Genomic DNA, 20,977 nt, shown 5'->3' with positions numbered 1-20,977 from the left:
AGAAAATTAAAGCAAGTAAGAAGTCAAAAACAGTTTACAAATGAGATTTAACTTTCATTTTCAGTCGAATAAAATTCTACTATTTTAAATGAAAGGAATCAATGAACTAATTAACATCAGTCCAATCAGTTACACAAGATGAATAAATTCTAAAGATCTGCTGTGCAACACTGTGCCTGCAGTTTACAATGCAGTGCCCGTATAGTTAGTAATATGTGAATACATGAAAAATGTGTTGAGGATAGATCTCATTTTAAGCATTCTGACCAAATAAAAACAAAACCACAGCAATAAAATTCAGTCCATCATCCAAAGTGATTCTTTCTTTTCGAAGTAGAAAAATAATTTTTCTAAATTAATGAGGAAGTTTCTGAAATGGCACAAATTGCAACTTATATAATCAAGCACATTGCCGTTAAACCTGTGTGTGTGTGTGTGTGTGTGTGTGTGTATGTACACACACCAGAGCAGGGGAATGTGAAAAGAAGTATCACATCTTGCCCTCAAGATTGTTTTCACAACAATTTTGAGGGAATTAATCAATGGTAAAATTAAATGGATTCAAATGATAGACTGAAAATAAGAAAAGCACAACCAAACAAGCACACACACACACACACACACACACACACACACACGCGGTGGCCCCGGGGTCCTGTGTGGACATGCAGCACACCCTCTCTGCGTGACCATCCTGGGAAGACCAACGACACTGCACTTGCCATGCGGGCGGCTCACCTCTTTGGCACGGCATTCCCACTCTGTTCTCCACTCGGGTTATGTTTGAGGTACTTAAAAAAATTAGGCGAGGAGGCGGAGGGGTTAAGACGAGGTGGAGGAGCAGGAGCTGAAGACTGACCTGAGGGACTTTGAGACTCGCCAACAGGTGGACAATTCCCACTAAACAGCAAGTAGAGAGAGGCAGGGGAGTTAGAGGGAGGGGGAAGGAGCCACACCGGAAAAGCAGAGGACACATGGACACAGGAACTGTCAGTCAGTGGGTGCGCTCCTCTTCAGCACCCTCATCCCCACTGGTAAAGCAGCTCAGTCAAGAGGGCGCCATGAAAGGTCCTGCCTGATCACGTCCCACACTCGGAATGACCCCAAGACATCCATTTCCTCCACTCCCTTCTTAGGATCTGACAGGGAAAAAAAATTAATTAAAAGCAAAGGAAAGCAAAACAAAATCCAGAGTTTTAGAAATACATCTCTCTTCAAAATGAATAATAAGCTGCCTTGAATGTCAAAGTCTCATTTCCTGTGCATAAGTGAGCAGAGAGGTCATGAAGGGTCACGCAGAGCAGAAGAGACATGCTGCAGGGAGACGGGGAGGACAGTCCCACGTCCTCTCACCATCCACACCAAACACAACCCTACAGGAAGCTGCGTTCTTCGGGGAGAAGGGAAATGGACGGTCAGGAATTCTAATTTCCTGCCACCTCCGGCTTGTGTGAAACAGCAGGCTTTAGCAAGAGGACTAAGAACCTCCAGACAGGAAGGTTTCCATCATCGCTGAAATGCCAGAAAAAGAGGGATGGGAGTGCAGTGGAGAGGCAGAACAAAAGAAGCATGTGCATGGGGTTTTAAGAAACATGATGAGAACCCATAAAGCCTCAAACTATGCTTGTCGTGACTCCATGGGTAAAGAATCCGCCTGCAGTGCAGGAGACAGAGGAGATGCAGGTTCGATCCCTGCATTGGGAAGATCCCCTGGAGGAGAAAATGGCAACCCCCTCCAGTATTCTTGCCTGGAAAATTCCATGGACAGAGAAGCCTGGCGGGCTACAGTCTATGGGGTTGCAAAGAGTTAAACACAACTGATCACATGGCACATTCATCTCTAGAACATCACAGAATTGAGTATTAGCTTCTGAAGCAAGTCATGCTTTGGGATCACAGGTATCCAGCCAAAGTCCAAAAAACCACATAACTATTTTCAATAGTTATGAAAATAAAAGCTGAAAGATTATGAAAACAAAGCTGAAAGATTCCACAGCCTCATCCGAGATTGCTAGCACATGTCGTCCTTCACCAGCAACGTATCAGAGCGCCTCCCCACCCCGTGTGGACATGACATGTCCTGGTTTCTGTTGTCACTGGTCAGAGGGAGGCAGCGGCTGTACACAGGTGCGGCCTGTTTCATATTTACAAGGTGAGAAGCTTCGGATTTTTGAAGTGATTTTTACAGACACCCGTGTCCATCATGTCTCTGACACGTGAGGTCAAATTAACTGCCATGGGACCCCTGAAGGAAGTGGAACTTCTGCTGCTGTACTGCTGACCCAGCTCTAGAAGCAGGACATTCCAACTGCTCACTACGGCAATTTATTAAAATCAGTAAGTGTTACTGCAAGAATCCAGAATTCTCACATTGGAGGTGATTTTCGAGACCATCTATTCCAATCATGTCCTGCAGTGAAGTCAAATACCTCTGCCAGTCAGGGACAGAGTCCCCACATCACTGTGGCCCAGGCCCCCACCTTCAAACGAGTACTCTCCTGCCCACCTGCTCGCTGCTCTCCTCTAGGCTAGTGGCAGAGTTCCCAGTCACGGCTGCCTCTCAGACCGCTACGCATCTCAAGGGCCATTTCTGCTCATCTTATCTGCTTCCTCACAGTCCCTGCACTTGGACAAGTCATGGGTATCTCTTACAACTACATCTCTCCCAAGAGAGGAAGGTGAGAGAGACACGTTACTCTTTTTAAGCCAAGAGTGAAACCGGACTCAGGTTTCTTTTTCGCTCAACAGACATGCCTGGGATGCACATACCTGGCAGTAACATATGCCCCAGCTATTCATACAACAAATCTACATTTTCAACAAATCTTACTTTCGTTCATGAGGCGTCTCTGTGCTCACTGAGTGATACCTCACAAGTTTCCTTTGCGAGACCCCTGGAGACCCTCGCACCAGCTGTGGAGGCTCCTGGCATTCCACGGGAACATGACTCAGGGTGTTGGCGCGCCTTCGGAAGCCCTGCTTGGGCGAGAGCAGGGCTGGCTCTTCTGTGAGTTGGCTCTCTGAGTCACTGGACAGGTCGTCCGAGGAGCCGAGGAGCCTGAAGCAGCTCTCGGAGATGGGCAAGGCCTCCTTTTCATAGCCAGATGGCTCCTGGTAGCAGACAGACAGCAGATCAGACGTATCACAGGGCACTGGTGGCATTTACAAATCTCTGATTCCAGTGGCAGGAAAACATTTCAATATGTAAGCACATCTTCTGGTCATAATGCCATCCAGAGGCCACCAAAAAAGGCAATAAAGGCCCATTAAGTGCCTCCTCCTTGGCGGAGACAAAATGCTAGTGTGCAGGACAAACAGGAAACTGCCCAAGCGCAAGTGTGAAGAACATAAATTACAACAAGTAACTGCCCTAAGCAAAGCCAAAACAGTTCTCTTTGCAGAAAACAAAGCTCTTCCCTACTGCCTATAACAGGTCTAGTGAGTGCTGTGTAACCTGTCTGCACTGTTTAAACAAATCAACTTCTTTATCTGGGCCAAGGGTGTTCATACATGTTTAAAACTCTCTGAATTTGAGCTAATGTTTGGATTTAACTGGGTGATCTTGAGTGTTTAAAATTACATCCCACATTATTCTTAGATATGGAAAATCTCTCTCTAGGCACTTATTGACATGATTCAGGGAAAATCACTTAACTTTTTCCTGCACTTCAATTTCCTCATCTGTGAAAGGGTACAGTGAAAATTTATCTCACTGGGTTTCAGGATTAAGCAAGATAATACAACCAAAAGTACTTGTCCACTGTAAAATGTTATGTAAATATAAGTTATTATTTTATTAGGCACTCAGTGAATTTCCTGAGTGAGTCCTCAAACATTTGTTAGGACTCACAACAATATTTTAATATCATAGGCTGTCAGGACGCATACTTTTTCAAAGGAATGAACTATCACCACTCACACTTAGCATTGCATGCCCAGGATGTGGCCAAGGGGGTAATGGTGAGGGGGAAGCGGGGATATATTTTTCTCAAATCAAAAAGTACAAAATAAGAAGTATACCAGCTTGTCCCTACTGAAATTGCTAGAAGGGATGAATAAGTCAACATGAAAAGAGCGAATGCATCGAATGGTGGACTGGAGAATCTAAATTCCATCTGTTCATCTGACCTGTAACCGAATGCCTCTTAAATAAGAGGCATTAAGGATTTTAATTTTTTTATTAAATTTATGTTTATTAAGGAGAGAGGTTAAAAGCACTTAATGTAACAGAAATTAGATTTAAAAAGCTTAACTCCCAATACCTTATGAAATGTTAATCACTCTAACTGTAATGTAAATTTTTCATTCTTTAGGACTCTACAGTTACAAAGATTCTTTAAAGGTTTAAAAATGTGTCTAAGACAATCCACCATGAAAACCTATTCATCTCAATTCTCATTAACATCCCTCCAAATTATGTGAAAGAGTTACCCTTTAGCTTCATATGACACCTGAAAGGTCAATGGATGTTCAAAGAACATAGTGATACCAATTTAGCAGTTTGCCATAAACTTTTTAAAACAACAGAAAATACCAGTATGTATCATACACTGTTTACAGTAAATATTGTTTTGTAAAATTTTAATTTTATGTGTGAGCATGTATGTACGTGTGTTTGTGAACCATTTCACAATGTTGTTATGGTCTAAAAACTTGGAAAGCCACATGCCCAAAGGGGAGCTCAAGGCAACTTTGATTCCTGTGGTAAGGGGCTGGCCTCCACAACAACTCCTCCTCTTCCCATTCCAGGGCACTCTGCCCTCCCCAGCATAAAACCCGAAATCCACTTTGCTGGTGGTTAAAAAGGTGAGCTAACCAGGATTAAGTATGTTTGTGTGTGTGTGTGTGTGTGTGTGTTTAATTTTATTTTATTTTTAAACTTTACATAATTGTATTAGTTTTGCCAAATATCAATATGAATCCCCCACAGGTATACATGTGTTCCCCATCCTGAACCCTCCTCCCTCCTCCCTCTCCATACCATCCCTCTGGGTTGTCCCAGTGCACTGTTTGTGTGTTTAAAAGGCAAAAAATGAAAACAGCGACATCATAGACACAGGTTTGTTACCAAAAAGAACGGTTGGCTTGCTTATCATCACAAAGCTGTGCTTGGTGGCAGACATGGAAGGGTAAGGCTTATTTACAAAAATCGTGATGCTTAATGATAATCACAGAGTCAGCTAAAGGACACAAGAATTTAAGCTGCATACTTCTCAAAATTCATAAGCTCATGTTTGAGGTTTTCCCAATTTAAATTATTTTTAATGTATTTCATTCAGATTTCATTGGAAAATCTACTAAAGAAAGAAATCCACTGATTGCCTTGTGATTAACTAGATCTCAGTGGCCTGAAATTGTGCGTTTAGCTCTTTGCTATGGCAGAGCCTTCTGCTTCACTAAGCACAACTTGTGTGTCAGAGTAGATCTGCACGACCAGCCTTCCACCTGCAACATGAAGTCTGGAAGCACCAAAAGTTTCATGATGGCAGCTGTGAGGCTTCTCTGGTTCCTTCTGATAGGCCCTGTGTAGAGGAGACGAGCAAGACCCATTTGTTGGTTTCTTCAGGGTGTCATATAAGAAGAAACGTGCTTACTTTGCTGGTGTTACTGAACATGCTAGACACGGAGCTGTCCAGATCCAAACTGGCTGAGTGTTCCTGGAGGCCTCTGGCTTTATTACCCTATGGAAACAAAAGCCGTCAAGTTATGACTCCTGAGGCTTTTGCAAAGACATTTGCTAGAAGCAATCTAGTCTATTTAATAAGCTCAGGAAAAGTACATCTGAGAAATGCTGCTGAGCATATATGTGCATTAAGACAATCAACATTTCTTTTTTTGTTTTTTGTTTTTTTAAACCAACCTAAACATTCCAAAGCACCCTGAAGATTAGTCATTTGACAGGAATGATGGGCAGGAGAGGAGACAGTGCATCTAGAAGAAAAGCAAGCGCTGAGTGTGCACATTCAACAACTCTCCTCTGAGTCACACAGCATGGTGAACTGCCAGCCTAGGACACGCAAACCACCATCTCTCCGTTTGGGAGCTCTCAAAGGCAGGCCCACTCCAACTCCAGTTTTGTAAATGAACCGCTTTTAATGATCTGTAAGGATGCTGTATAATTCTCAGAAACATCTTCGCACAAAATAAAATTTAACAAAAAAAGTTTCAATTGGAGTGCTTTGTGAAATAAAAGAGAACCATAAGAAGATACTGAAAGTTCCAGAAAGGTGTGAAACTTTTGAGACATTTGTTAAAGAACTCCCAGATTGGTATATATGTTCTTCCATATGTTTCTTCCTGTAGAGTTCCCAGTCACAAATTTTTTCTGTAAAGTGCCAGATTAGTAACCTCTTAGGCTTTATGGACCATGTGGTATCCATGGCAATGACTCAACTCTGCAGAAAAGTATCCTGAGACAATAGGTAGCTGTGTTGCAATAAAACTTTATTTACAAAAGCAGGAAGTAGGAGACTTTATAGCGGTCCAGTGGTTAAGACTCTGCCCTTACAATGTTGTGGGGCTCAGGTTCGATTCCTGGTTGGGGAACTGCTGCTGCTGCTGCTGCTAAGTCACTTCAGTCGTGTCCGACTCTGTGCGACCCCACAGACAGCAGCCCACCAGGCTTCCCCGTCCTTGGGATTCTCCAGGCAAGAACACTGGAGTGGGTTGCTATTTCCTTCTCCAATGCATGAAAGTGAAAAGTGAAAGTGAAGTCTCTTGGTTGTGTCCGACTCTTCGCAACCCCATGGACTGTATGTAGCCTTCCAGGCTCCTCTGTCCATGGGATTTTCCATGGACAAGGGAAGAGAACTGGAGTGGGGTGCCACTGCCTTCTCTGTTGGGGAACTAAGATCCCCCCCCACCCCACACACACAAAAACAACCAGGAGGTGAATGGCATTTGATCCCCAAGGGCCATGGTTTGCAGATCCTGCTATAAACAGTTCCAGATACATAACAACAGCAGCTAACATAGACAGTTTTTAAACTGTACCTAGTGACGATAGGGAAACCGGAACCCACACCTCAGTGTATCTAACCCATGCTCTTTACAGGGACTGGCCAACAAATAACATTCCTCTGGGAGCCAAAAATTCCAATTGAATATAATACAAAAGAGCAGAGAATTTTTTAACTCTAAGTTATAAACTGAATTTTAAGGGTAGATAACATTTTTCTAACACTGAGAAGACACGAACAAGGCTTTACACTTCTATACTCTATGATGAACACTGATGGAATGAAAGCAAAGAACTAAATTTCATGCTCTCTCAAAAAGGGATTTAACTGAAATTAGGAGGAATTATGTCACTTACCCGAGACAAAATACTTTCTAAAGATTCTGTTAAAGACCTCTTCGCTTTGTTTTTCAGCATATCTAGCCTAAATCGAGTGGCACTTGATGGTAATTCGCTTCCAATATTCTCTGCTGCAATCTGTGACGTCTAAAAAGTGAAACAATTGAAAGTTAAGCCACTTAGGTCTTCCTTCCCTCCTCCTTTCCTTCCTTTTTAAAGGACTGAAAAATTTCTAGGATGCATCTTTTTGATCCTAGGTCATATTCTTTCTGTGACTTCATCTGCTCCTTGGTGACATGACTGCAAGTCTGGGAAATAACTTTGCCTCAAAGAGTTGCACTACCCACTCCAAACAAAACAGGGAAAAGCACTTAGAAACCAATCAGTTCACAAAGAGTTTAGAGCTCAGGCTCTGCAGATGGATCAGAGACATGTCATTCACTAGCTATGGGATTGTGCAAGTTACTTTCTCTGAGCCACAATTTCCTCTTCTGTAAATTGAAACCAACCTCAAGATCTAATCATAGGACTTTGTTATGAGATTAAAACAGGTAAAGCATGTAAAACAATGGGCACAGCTTCCAGTACAAAGGGGACTATGATTAGCTTTTCAGATTAAAGTAACAGCTTACTTTTGGGGGTGATTCAGAGGGTGAGACAAAAAAAATCTAATCAACTGAAGAATCCATCCTGCCTACAATAATCTCTTCATCCCCCCCAACAGGGTTCTTTTTCCTCTCTCCTATGGTTTCCATCATCTCATCATTCACTGTCCTCTGCAACCCAGTCTCTCCCTTAACTGACCATAACATGAAATGACAACATAAAAGTCTGTCAATCACAAAATCAAATTTAGTCTTACTTATTAGAGCTATGCTTACCAAACAAACAAACAAAATAAATAAATAAAATTCTCTAGATTAAACTGTTTCTTCTATGGATTCTTACCTGAATGCTTCCTGCTAGATGATGATTTTGTTAGAAAAACACACAACCGCATCCTCTATTACTCTAAACACCAACTATCCTTTGTTGTTATATATTTCAAGCATACAGAAAAGTGTGCAGATTAATACCTTAAAAGCCTTCATACCACCCCTAGCTTTGGCTAAGTTAACATTTTGCAGGTGTTGAGAAGAACAATAACGAGCACAGGCTCTGGCATTCACTCAAAAAATTATATATCCTGGGTGAGTGTGTTATTAGTCACAGTTTGGTCCTGTGCAATCATTTACCAAGAATTAGAACCCATCCAGGCTCAAGTCAGTCTCTAGAGCTAAGAGAATTACCCACAAAGAACCCACAGGGGCTTGCATTTGACTCAACACCAGTTTACTCCTAAGAAGTTGAAGACTTGCTTTCAACCAAAGTTTTCACAAAGGAGAAGCAGTTTGAATAATTTTGGTACATAAAGAAAATACTGGCTAAAAGACTGGCAGCATGTAGAAGATCCTTCAGAGACAGAAGAAAAACTACACTGTGGTTTTCTTTTTATAAACCAAGCCATAAAAATCTCTGTATACTTAATTAAATGCTTCTTCTAGTCTCCTCTATGGTCTAAAAAGGTTCTTTTCTATGTCTATCACCATAATTCAAATGTAATCTGAAAATACAATCTTTGGAAAATAGTTCACATTTAGAAAATAACACAGTCCTTGTTTATTTTAAACTAAGCATCTAGAAGTTTCTCCTTTGAAGCTGAAGCTGGTTTTTGGATAAGCTTCTTCTTTGGGGCTCCAGAGTGACTTGTACTGCAGTCCCCATACTGCCCATGCCAAGACTGAGGGGTGAACTCTAAGCAAGAACATTTGGAGCCAAGGTTTAAATTCTGAAGCTAGGATGAAGTTCTCAGCTCAGAACCCACCATCCAGGGGTGTCACAGAGTATCCACCAGCAGCCTTGTTCACAATAACCAGCACCTAAAGTTAACTTTGGCATCCATCAAAAGGAGAATGGAGAAACAAACTGCGCTGCTGATGCAATGGAATAAAAAGGAACATACTACTGATTTATGCAACAACAAGGATGAATATAAAAAATATCCTTTTTTTTCCCAACTCCACACCCCCAGTATGCTAAGTAAAACAGAAGCTCTGTATCTGAACAGCATATAAACCAGGCTAATACTGTATGCGATTTATCAGTAGTGCTATCTTACATCCACACTGCATTTTTAGTAGAAAGAATTTCCAGGCACTGTATGTAATTGTGAAAGAAGCTGTACAATGTCACCCTCATTTTATCAGGGAGAAAGGTGAGATGACAGGCCTGGATCCTTGCAGCTCAAGGAGCTCATTCAGGTTGCAGCATTCACTCAATGCCCTACTCTAGTCCCGTGTCAGAAGACCACTCTGCCGCCACCACGATGACACAGACAGAAACTCACCTCACCTTTTCCAAGCACTGTCTAGGCATTTCCAAATTTTCCCTACATGTGTAACAAGTGAAAATAAATTGCAGAGAGGAAAAGAGGTTTCAAAGCTTCAGAAAATCCCCAAGACTGTTCTACAGAGTGTCCTGGTGAAATCAGACAAAGAGAAAAAATGCCATACCTGTTTTATCTCCCCAATATGGATGTGAACTTTTTGCTTCTCTTCATATAAACATCTCAGGAAAGAAATAATCAATTCATTCTCTCGTTGCTCATTTCTTGGTCTCAATTTCTTAAGGTTAAAAAAAAGAGAATATTTTACATTAATTTTTAATTGTCACCAAGACTGCTAAACCATTCATTTGAAAATGCTAGCTTCCACCATCGACCAGTGCTTTTACCCAATCATCTCACTAGGGGGCACCAATGATCCTAAAAGTGAAGATAATTTTTAAAAAGAAAACAATGAAGCCAGTGGGCCAGATTTGGCTTCTGACCTCTGATGTCCTTCTACCTAAAACAAACATTTCACATCAGATAGAGGCATAGTTAAAATATTTAATAAATACTCTTAAAAACATCAGAAAAGGACAAGAGCCATGATGCCTGCACATTTATAAACTCTTACGCTTAGGGAAGTAGAAAGGAAAATAGCAACTGATGCAGGGTCATGGCTCCTTTCACATATCAAACATGTTCATCAGGAAGCATTTTCTGGGAGCCCCAAAAGGCATACACTTGCACACAAAATTTCATGGCACAGACTCAACTTTTTTTTTCTCGTATTTTAAAAATTCTTTGCACTCCTTTTATTTTTCGGGCAAGGTAGTGGCAAAACACACTGACCTAGAAATCAGGTCATGTAGGTTCAAGGTGCTGCCCGGAAAAGGGATCAAAGGAAACTCATTTAAGCTCAGCCTCTCTGTCTGTTCAAATGAAGATTATGCATGCAATACACTCCAAGGTCTCCTCCAGCTCCCAGACTCTTTGGACTTGAAATACCAGAGTTCGTGTTTAGAAGACCATCTAATTTAATGTATTCAATTATTTTCCCTGAATATGAAGCATACAAAACTGAATTACTCCGGAGATACACAAAGCCTGCAGTTTATAAACTTTTATATATATATAATGACAGTTTTCCACTGCCCTGCTTCTTCTCTCTCCCTACCCCAACCCTCTAGCTTGCCCTTTAAAACCAAGTCCGGGTGTATAATAAGCAGATCAACTACACAAGCATCTGAGGCCGAATCAAGGCTGTTCTGAGCAGCCCAGCTAACTAAGGAACAAGTTTACCTGTGTCATAGACTCGAAAGAGAGCAGAGGTAACACCTAACCCAGACCTTCTAACATTCCCTCCCTTAAATGCAAAGATCATTTTAAATAAGCTGTTCCTGCCACTCAAGGAAATGGTAGTAAATGATCAGAAGAATTAACCCTGAAGTAAACTACAGACTTCAGTTACCATGTCAATACTGGCTCAATTGTCATAAAGGTACCACTCTAAGACAAGTCATTGATAGGAAAAACTGGCTTGAGGAGGGGGAAGGGGCATGAGAAGTTTTATGGGAACTCTCTGTATTTCCACCCACTTTTTCTGTAAAACTACTCTAAAAAATAAGTCTATTTTAAAAAAAAAACTGCAAGAAAGAGAAGCAGACAGGAATTACGAAGCCTCTGAGCAGCTACTCGAGAGCTGACCCATTCTTTCTTTTCCTAATCTTCAGTGAAACTTTTGGGCACTCTCACAAGAAAATCTGTATTTTCCTTGGAGAAAATTCTTCACAATTAATTATTTCCAATATCAAAATAGCCGAAGAATGCAGCAGTAAGAGAGGAGCATTATTAGTACACCCTCTTTTCCTCAATATATACATGAAAGAAACTACTGGAATGGACAGAAAATGAGACTAAATTGAGCACAGTGTACTCCCACAGCTGCTGGCCTATGCAAGACACAGGCCAGCAAGACACCGCACCACGGAGCTCATGAAACACCAGGGGGGAAAGACACTAAGGCTGAGAAGATCGTGTCTGTGGTGTCACACAAGGTCAAGAAATAAACGCTTCCTTACAATAACTGAAACGTGACTACGGGCTACCCTTCCATTGAGTGAAGTCCCTTGAATGCCTCCCAGGGAACTTCACCATTCTCCAAAGGGGAAAATCATTATGTCCTGTAGGTGACTTAATCTCATAAACATTCATGAGTCCGAGAGACAGGTCTAAGGAAACTAATGGGGAATCAAGTTGGATAATATCGCTTTGCAGTCAAAATTAACTTGCTTATTCAAAGTTAACCTATGGTCAGGTCAAGAATCAGGATGCCGGTTACCTGGGGCAGGACCAAGGTGGGGCTCTGAGGCTGGAAATGCTCTATTTCCTAACCTGTGTGTTGCTGCAAGGTGTATTCATCTTATAAAAATTCACTGAAATACAGCCAAAATTTTATAATAAAGTTGTTAAATATATTTACTATATATAATAACTATAAACCTTTAAAACTGATATACTATATATTATATATTATGTATAATATATAATTATATAGCATATATAATTATATATTGTATGTAATAACTATAAACCTTTAAAAACTGAGGTATAATTATATACAACATATAATTATATATAATATATATTACTTATATATATATATGCATTATGTATGTAATATCTATAAACCTTTAAAAACTGTGAATCACTACATTGTACACCTGAAACTCAAGTACTATTATACATCAACTATACCTCAAAGAAAATTTATTTCATTGACCTACACACCACTGATTTGTATGCTTTTCTATCATTAGTTAATTTTTTAAGAAAGAACAATACAAAACAATTGCCTGTTAAAAGTAACAAAGCCAATTTTGTTATATGTTTTTAACCTCCTTTCTATGAGGCGTGGGGCTATAAACCAGTTATAAAAGCAATATGAGAGTCAGTTTCCAACACTGTCTACGAATACCAGCATGCTGAGAAGGTCTATGGTCTTCTGAGGAGTCTACTTAAAATGCTTAGTTGGACAACAACATCTTTTTAAAAAATTATAATGAAATCTTATACAAATAATTTTAAAACTGTGGAAAAATCCACCTAAGTCCCTATATATTCTGTTCAAGAGGGGGAAAAAAGCTCCTCTAGCTATTAATCTTTAACTTGTAAAGTCATGTCATGTTATTTAATTCATTATCAGCATTTATTGAGTATACATCTATTTGGTTTACCTACTCAGTTGAGTATTAAGTCATTCCTTGAAATACACTCAATCAGATGAAGAGAATTTGACATCTGAGACATTTTCTTTACCAGCCCTATTCAGCTTGAAAGCAACTTCTCCCCAGGACAACCAACGTGGACTCAGCACAGCCGGCCAGCACAAGGACAGAGCCAGATCCCGCCAGCAGGGAGGCTTCTCACATGTCCACTTAGACGTGTTTGGAAACTGTACATTTCAAAAAGGTCATAAATAAAAAAAAGTGGCTCTGCAGTGTCATGAGTTCTCTTAGAGAAGGGTTAGCACATCCACATGCCCATCTGGCACCAAGGCCTCCTCTCAGAGCTCAGAGTCAAAGCCAGCTTGTTGGCAGCAGTGATAAACCTCAGCATCATTTGCATAGTAATTAATTTATTTTCCTTTATGGTTCCACTTGGGTTGCACTTTTATTTCCCCATGAAACATTTACTTACAAAAACAATGAATATGTAAGCTTTGTGCTTAGTTGCTCAGTCGTGTCCAACTCTTTGCGACCCTGTGGACTATAGCCCACCAGGCTCCTCCCCGCCCATAGAGATTCTCCAAGCAAGAACACTGGAGTGGGTTGCCATGACTTCCTCCACGGGATCTTCTCAATCCAGGGATTGAATCCAGGTCTCCCACACTGCAGGCAGATTCTTTACCATCTGAGCCACCGGGGAAGCCCAGTGTATGCTTTAAGTACAATTATTTCAATAGTAATTACATTTGTTTTATAAACACTTGCCCTTGGAGAATTCCTCAGAAACAACTTTTCTCCAGAAAAAACTGAAAGGAAAAATATTAACCATTCTATTTATAAGAGGTCTCATGACACTGCAAAGCCACTTTTTCCTTATGATCCATTCAAAATGCATGATTTTCAAATGCATTAGCAGGCACTACTACCTAAAAAGAAACTAGTGACTTGGTTTATATAATATTTTATATAAAACAAAAACAGTCATTGAGGAAATAACAAGACTATCAATAAGCCATCAGAAGACGAGATCCATGTGAAGTGTGTATTATTCAAAGAAGAGCTACACCTACAAGGGTGAAGGACAAACTACAAGCTGGTTATGCAAAGCCAATGAACAATATGACTTCTTTTTGGTCTTTAATCAAAATTACAGAACCTGCTACAACAACACATAGGGATCCCAGTATATTAACTGAATGAATTTTTTGAAGCAAACTTCTGTCCCTAATTTTCTCTAAAGTCTCTTTGTTATAATATATTGGAGTGTCTCTAACTCACATGCATCAAAGAGAACCTCAGAACCACATCTATCAGGAACCTGTCACTGCTGCAGAACAATAGCTGGGGTGTTACCTTCCCTGATTCACCACACTGTTTGGGGGAAAGTTACACAGTGCTGTCTAAATGAAAAAGAAAGCAAAGTCACATTAGGGAAGGAATGAATCCTCTATGCTTGCTAAAGAGACTTGATGGCACTACAACAAAGTAAGCCAGCAAAAAGGCCCCAGCTCCCATCACAAATGCATTATCAATCAGAAGCAAATTGTCCATCTATTTAAGAATTCTAAGTACCAATCACATTAAGTCTGTCTGAGAATACTGTGTACTTAGAACTCTAAAGATCCTTTAAGAAAATTAAGTAGTGCCTCGATTCAGAAGAACACAAGAAAATTTAAGAACAACTGATAATTGTGAAAATAACATTCTAAGCTATTTATAAAATTCAAACTCTAATTTTACTGCAGAAGACCAAGGAAAGGAGAACTGAGAACATGTGATTAAAAAGAAAAAGACAATTCTTTAATTTCTCACTCTTAACAGAAAACAGATCATGGGTCCTGTCTGTAGCCTTTTCCCCAGTGAGGAGGAAGAAAAAACTGACAACCTAGACTTAATGGCCTTCTTGCTTTGTTTGAAGACCCCTCTATGTGCAAAGCCCCCGCCACTCTCCTCACAAGACACTTAGGCTTTGTTCTGCTGTGATCGCCTCCCGAGAAAAAGTGCCAGGAAACCACAGAAAACGTCCCTTTGCAAAAGCAGACATGACATTTTTGATGAGCTCATCAAAGATTCATAATGAACGGACTACAGGCAGACCAGCACACAGAGCGTGGTCTCCCTGAGATACATGCATCTAAATGCAAGGATGAGAGCGAGTTTCCAGGGTTAAAGCAGGAAACCAATGAGCTTGGGTTTTGTCCTATATTTTGTTTTTATGTTTAGATTTGATATACTATATAGTGTAGGCAACATTTAAATGTATTTTCAAAACTGAAAAAAAAAAGAGCGAGGAGGGAAACTTATGTTCAAGTTCATGTACAAAATGTTATATCCTTAAGATTCCCACACTGAGGTCTGAAATCCTGAGTGGAACGGAGCTGGCATAAGTCTCTGGGGAAAGCAGTGCTCAGGGACCAAAGTCCAGGGTCCTCTGTATCCCAGGCTGAGGCTCATTCTACTTTATAATTTCCTTCCTCTCATTCCTTAAGAGAGCACTCCCCTGGGTTAGTAGTTTTCACACAAAAGCCAAGTTCTCACAGGAGTCTGCAATACTGACCTTGCCCTTGTCCCGAGACTGTTAAAGCTCAAACCAAGAGGAACTCAGGCCCACTTCCTCAGGGCTCCAACAGGTCTGCTTTGCTATTTTTTATGATAACATTCCACAGAGAAGATGCCTTTTTCTGCCCCACCCCCTTTCTGGAAATTAAAAACCAGTACTGTACCTGAACCTCCTCAAAAATAGTTGCTTGCTCCTGATTAGTTAATGTTGTCAGGTGCTTCTGGAGTTCTAGTTTGGTTTTGGAAGAATTCATTCCTATTAAGAAAAAAAGAGAGACCTGAGAACACACTCCGTAACAGTCAGGAGGTAGAGTTAACACCTTCCATTCCCACTCCCTCTCTTACATGCCTTCCCTCCCTCTCTAGGCATCGGAGGTCTTATGGAAATTCTAATCAATAACAATGTCAGTGATGAGGACACTGACAACAAGTAACAGTTTTTGACTGAGCCCTCATGTGCTAGACGCCCACTTAAATGTCAGGTGTGTATCATTTCATTTTATACTAGAACCACCTGACGAAGAGGGCTTGGTTAGCCCCATTTTACAGTTTAAGAAAACTGAGACCCAGAGAGCTCACAAGACTCCCGAAGTCCAACACACTGGACTCTACCTCAGCCTCGTGTGGCTCCAAATCATTTTTCTTTCTACCACTACTCCATGTTAAAATATCGCACACAACTGGAACACTGTCCTCAGAAAATGATAAAACCTCATGAGTGTTTATATGTAAACTAGACAATCTCCCCTGGAGAAGGAAATGGCAACCCACTCCTCTCCTCAAGCAGGGAACTTGGTGGGCTACAGCCTATGGGGTTGCAAAGAGTCAGATACGACTGAGCGACTTCACTTTCACTTCACTGTCCCTATCCACTCGCCAGCCCATTTCCTCCTGAGGGTGAGCCGCTGGGCCAGGCTCTAGGCCAGATTTATCCTCATAATGAGGATGGCCAGACGCGCATCTCAGAAATCAAGAACAGGGACTTGGAAATCAGGCTTCTGTTTTACAGATGAGTTTGCCGAGGTCCAGAGAAGCCAGGCAACTGACAGGTCAGGAGGCCAATTAGCAGCCAAGCCTGTCTGTCCCAGAGCCAGCACTCCCTGCTTTCCCTGCCACAGAAGGCAGGGGCCCCACCCTTCTCAGCAAGCAGTGGCGAGGCCACTGCCCCAGCTCAAACCACTGCAGCTTCTAGAAGTCCTTCCAGAGGTACTCCCCCACCACCTTTTTTTTGGCCAAGAAAACCCTAAACGGCCACCATAAAAATAAAAGCCAGTATTTTTTTTAATGACTGCTGTGCCACTTTATGGAACACTGCACAATCTCATCTAACCCTCAGCATAATCCTGAAAGTGGGCACTATATACAGTAATCCCAAGGTCCATAGGTGAAGAAACTGAGGCACAATCAAGTCAAATACTTTGTCCAGTGTCATCATCTACGTAAGGGACAGAGTGAGTATCTGACCCACATTGATCTGCCTCCAGAGACCACTCCAGAACACTCCACTGCCTCCCTTAATCCACACACAGTCAAGTCACCTGACCCCGGTGACTTCAATACCAAAGTGAACTGCTCAGTGAAATAAGTCAGGCAGAAAAAGACAAGTACGGCAGATTTTCACTTATATGTGGAATCTAAAACACAAATATAACAAGACACAAATAGACTCACAAAGAACAAGCTAGTGGCCGTAGGGCAGAAGGGAAGGGCAAAATAAGTGAAGGGGACTAAGATGTACCAGCGGATTAAACTACCCGTTATAATATAAATAAGTCACAGGGATGTGATGTATGGCAAACGGAATGCAGTCAATAATGTTATGATGACACTGTGTGGTACAGAAGATACAAAAATACTGAATCACCACGTTGCACACAGACACTAATAAATTGGAAGTCAACTATTCTTCAATTTAAAAGAGAGAAGTGATTAAAGGTGCAGAAAGGACAGCTCGATTTGTCAGAGCACAGTTTATTCAGCTACTCCTCTGGCAAGCTGTCAGGTCACACCAGCCAGGGAAACAGCGATGCCTTCACTGCACTAACTCCTTACAGGCTGAATCGAAACACTGTTTACAGTTATGAGCAAAATTAGCACTCAGAAGTCATTAAATAAAAATCCTCCCTGCATCTGGATGTCAATGATACCGTCCAAGCATCCTCTCGCGGACACATCTGTACTGTTTGATGAAACATTCACATACGGAGAAAAACCTCAAGAAGAGTTAGGCTCATTATACATACTTCTAACAACCTCAGGTGAAATCATACAATACAGTCCACTCTTCATATTCAGCAGGTATGCAGAGATCCGTAGACAGGTCTATCCTCGCCTTCAGGAGCTCTCAATTCATTAAGTCCTTTCTGCCCCATCTCAAATCAAAGCTGATCCTCCAGCCTCCACGCCTACTCTCCACTGTGCACCCTCCGTGGGGCTTCTCAACACTTTCAGCCGCTCCTGGGGGTTTCTGCAGCAAGAAGGCAGCATTCCCCACGTGATGCCAAAGGTTTTACAGGAGAGAAGGGCAGCAAGTCAGTCTGCCTTCATGCTGGCCGCCAGAAAAGGCTCTTATTAAAGGGAGCACTGATGAATAGTTTTGCTTTGCCGAAGGCAAATTTACTTGGAGAGCAAAAGGAAACCTCAGTTCAACTTTTTCTTTTTAGTGAAAGTGTAATTTATGCCAGAATTCCCAAAATGTTCCTCTAAACTTTAAAATAAGCAAAATGCTATATAAATACTAGCAGTTGTAGAGAGTCCAAACACAGAATCTGTACAGCTGCCCCTCTTATGTGTTTTAAGTGTCCAATGGCACCCACAAGTACAGTCTATTTATTCTACTTTATGGATTCCAGAGCATATTAACTACATCAGTTGATTAAGAAAACAGTCTTTAAGTCTTTCTTTTTGTGGCCATGTCATTCATTGTTCCTCTCCACTGTTTATGATGTTCTTGGCCAGATCATAACTTCCTATTAGAACCACTGTTATGGGTACATACAATGAGCTTTAATAAACGATTTCATTCTCCTTGGGGATTCCCTGGTAGCTCAGATGGTAAAGAATCTGCCTGCAATGCGGGAGAACTGGGTTGGATCCCTGGGTAGGGATGCAATCTAGCAAAACATAAGAACCTGAAACTAACTATCCATAAAATAATCAGCATCTCCCTTACTAAGGACGGCTGTAATAATGTGCCATCGATGCTTTAGAAGTGCTTCCCATCACGTAGGCAAAAAGTACCCTCCCCAGTCTTCTAATTGTGCTAGTTAATGGATGTTTTTACATTAGCATAGCTTTCTGCTTTGCTTGGATCTTATCCAGTAAAAAGATGAATTAAATAATCACTCTGAAACTACAGCAGCAAAATCCCTACCATAATTAAACTTTTCAGGTATAGCTCTCTGAAAGCTAAGCCAGACCAAAGAAAGATTTGTCAAGTGGAACTCTGGAACCCTTCCAGCTCCTGCAGGTCAGAATCTGCTTTATCTTCAAGGCCGAAGTCACTGCAGGCTTCTTAACAAGCTCATAGGGGACACTGCCGTCATCGTTTACCTTATCTCACAACCACTAAGGAAAGAACTAGTGATGCCCTCAGATGGGATCTCTTGTTAAAGCACAACTTTCCTTGTTCCCAGATATATTTTGTATCATGTCAGCAAAGAGGAACAACTAGGAAAACATGATTGACAATGTTAATCATTTTGATCCATTTTAAACAGCACTGGAATGCCAGCAAGTGAACCTTGAAGACCTTAAGATCATGTCAATTTGTCTTTAAAAAGGGAAATCAGATACCACTTCACATCCATCAGGATGGTTATCATCCCCAAGCCCCAGAAAGTCGGTTTGCTTATCCCTCAAATGTGCAGTAATCCCTTTTCCTTCCACAAAGTGGTGAGGATTAAATGGATGATAATACATGTTAAAGAAAACAGTACAGTGCCAGGCATATCTTAAGCATGGAAATCATAACATTTATTGCAGTTTCTCCCCAAGCCAAATTCCTAGAAAAACTTGGAGCAATACTTCCTGTGCTCTTTCTCACTGGCTCCTCAACTGCAACCTGCCCTCTGGCCATTCCTCACCATTAAAACTGCTCTGGAAGAAGCTATCATTGACCTTGTAACGGACTCTTTGCGTGTCCAACTCTGCAACCCCACAGAATGCAGCTCACCAGGCTCCTCTGTCCATGGGATTTCCCAGGCAAGAATACTAGAGCAGGTTCCCATTTCCTTCTCCAGGGGATCTTTCCTACCCAGGGATCAAACCTGGGTTTCCTGCATTGCAGGAGAGCTGCAGTGAGCCACCAGGGAAGCCATGCAATCGGCTCACTCAGTGGTAATTCTTACCTCTCATCTTACTAGATCCCTCCTTGGCAGCCAACTGAACACTCACCCCACCATGATTAACAGCGCAACTCGTCTTGTGCCCTCTGTTCCCCTAACTCTTCCACCCTCGTCCGGGCCCCTCGAGGGGAGATGGTAGCACCTGATATACAGAGGACATCCATCCATGACCCCTGTAACTAACATTGGCCTCCGTGGGACACAACCTTCCAACGAATTTGCCCAGGACCCTGAACTGCCCACCCCACCCCGCCCCGGCTCACCCTCGATCCGCTCGCAGAGCTTGTGCAGGCCCTGCAGGGGGCAGCCCTCACACAGCTGGGCTGGCGCCTTGGCTGTCTGCTGCACAGCAGCCACCGTGAAGGCCTGCTTCAAGGTCATCATGATCTCATCCACCTGATCAGAGACGACAGAGAGCAGAAAGTCCATTTAAAATGATCTGGCAGAGATTTCAGGACTCTGTGGAAAGACCCAGTACTTAAGATTCTTCTGGACTGTTAGTCACAGGTTAATGGATAATAATCATTAAGAACCACTAGGATTATACATAGTCTAGAAACACTACAAACGCTCAAGGCTTTTCAAGGAGATAAGGTAAAAACTAGATGCAAATTAAATACTGAACGAAAACCAACTCTTCTGATCAAAAGTCCAAAATGACTTTTGAAAGATGCTAAAGCAGAGGGTGAAAGTGAGCAGGCCTTTAAGCATGATGAACATTGAAAATGTGCACCCAAGTAAGTCTCAAGTGTATATTAACTGGTTATTAAATAGTCACAAAAGTGTAATGAAAACCAAGTAATTTGTCAGTGAAGCCACATAGTTTTGCTATGTAAAGAAATCAGTGAGGCTGACATCCCCTGTAGACGAGATTTCAAGGTAAGAAGAGCCCCTTCTCACTTACCAGAGCTTCATTTGTGCACTGAAACACGTAACAGACGAAACGAAAGCCTCCACCTCCGGAAGACTCACGGCAGATGAACCCAAAGTGGTCCACATGTCTAATACCCTGTGGAAGGCAGGGAAAGAGCAAGAATGGTAAGCTGTACCCAGAGGAGGCACCACTGCCACACGCGCAGCTGAAGACTCACACAGCACGGTTTTAAAGGACACTGTGAAATTACTGTTTTCCAGATGTTTTAAATATCTAAAAACATCTTTCAAATATGAAGTTCTACTAAAA

The 20,977-nt window shown here is 41.6% G+C and overlaps 1 protein-coding gene across 9 annotated transcripts in view; it reads right to left on the bottom strand.

The window, feature by feature from the left end:
* TBC1D1 (TBC1 domain family member 1) overlaps positions 1-20,977 on the bottom strand; it is a 224,924-nt gene that overhangs the window by 87,072 nt on the left and 116,875 nt on the right. For 5 of the 9 annotated variants that reach the window (XM_070791283.1, XM_070791284.1, XM_070791277.1 and 2 more), the window contains 8 exons: positions 20,699-20,803; positions 20,058-20,190; positions 15,613-15,704; positions 9,850-9,960; positions 7,316-7,444; positions 5,595-5,681; positions 2,831-3,111; positions 739-900 (listed from right to left, as the gene is read on the bottom strand). In XM_070791283.1, coding sequence (XP_070647384.1) covers positions 739-900; positions 2,831-3,111; positions 5,595-5,681; positions 7,316-7,444; positions 9,850-9,960; positions 15,613-15,704; positions 20,058-20,190; positions 20,699-20,803 — 1,100 coding nt within the window. The remainder of the gene's footprint in view (positions 1-738; positions 901-2,830; positions 3,112-5,594; positions 5,682-7,315; positions 7,445-9,849; positions 9,961-15,612; positions 15,705-20,057; positions 20,191-20,698; positions 20,804-20,977) is intronic. The other 4 variants (XM_070791280.1, XM_070791281.1, XM_070791278.1 and 1 more) reach the window with 3 other exon arrangements.

Source organism: Bos indicus, chromosome 6, assembly GCF_029378745.1.
Source record: "Bos indicus isolate NIAB-ARS_2022 breed Sahiwal x Tharparkar chromosome 6, NIAB-ARS_B.indTharparkar_mat_pri_1.0, whole genome shotgun sequence".
Classification (NCBI taxonomy): Eukaryota; Metazoa; Chordata; class Mammalia; order Artiodactyla; family Bovidae; genus Bos; species Bos indicus.
This window is presented reverse-complemented; position numbering and strand designations above follow the sequence as displayed.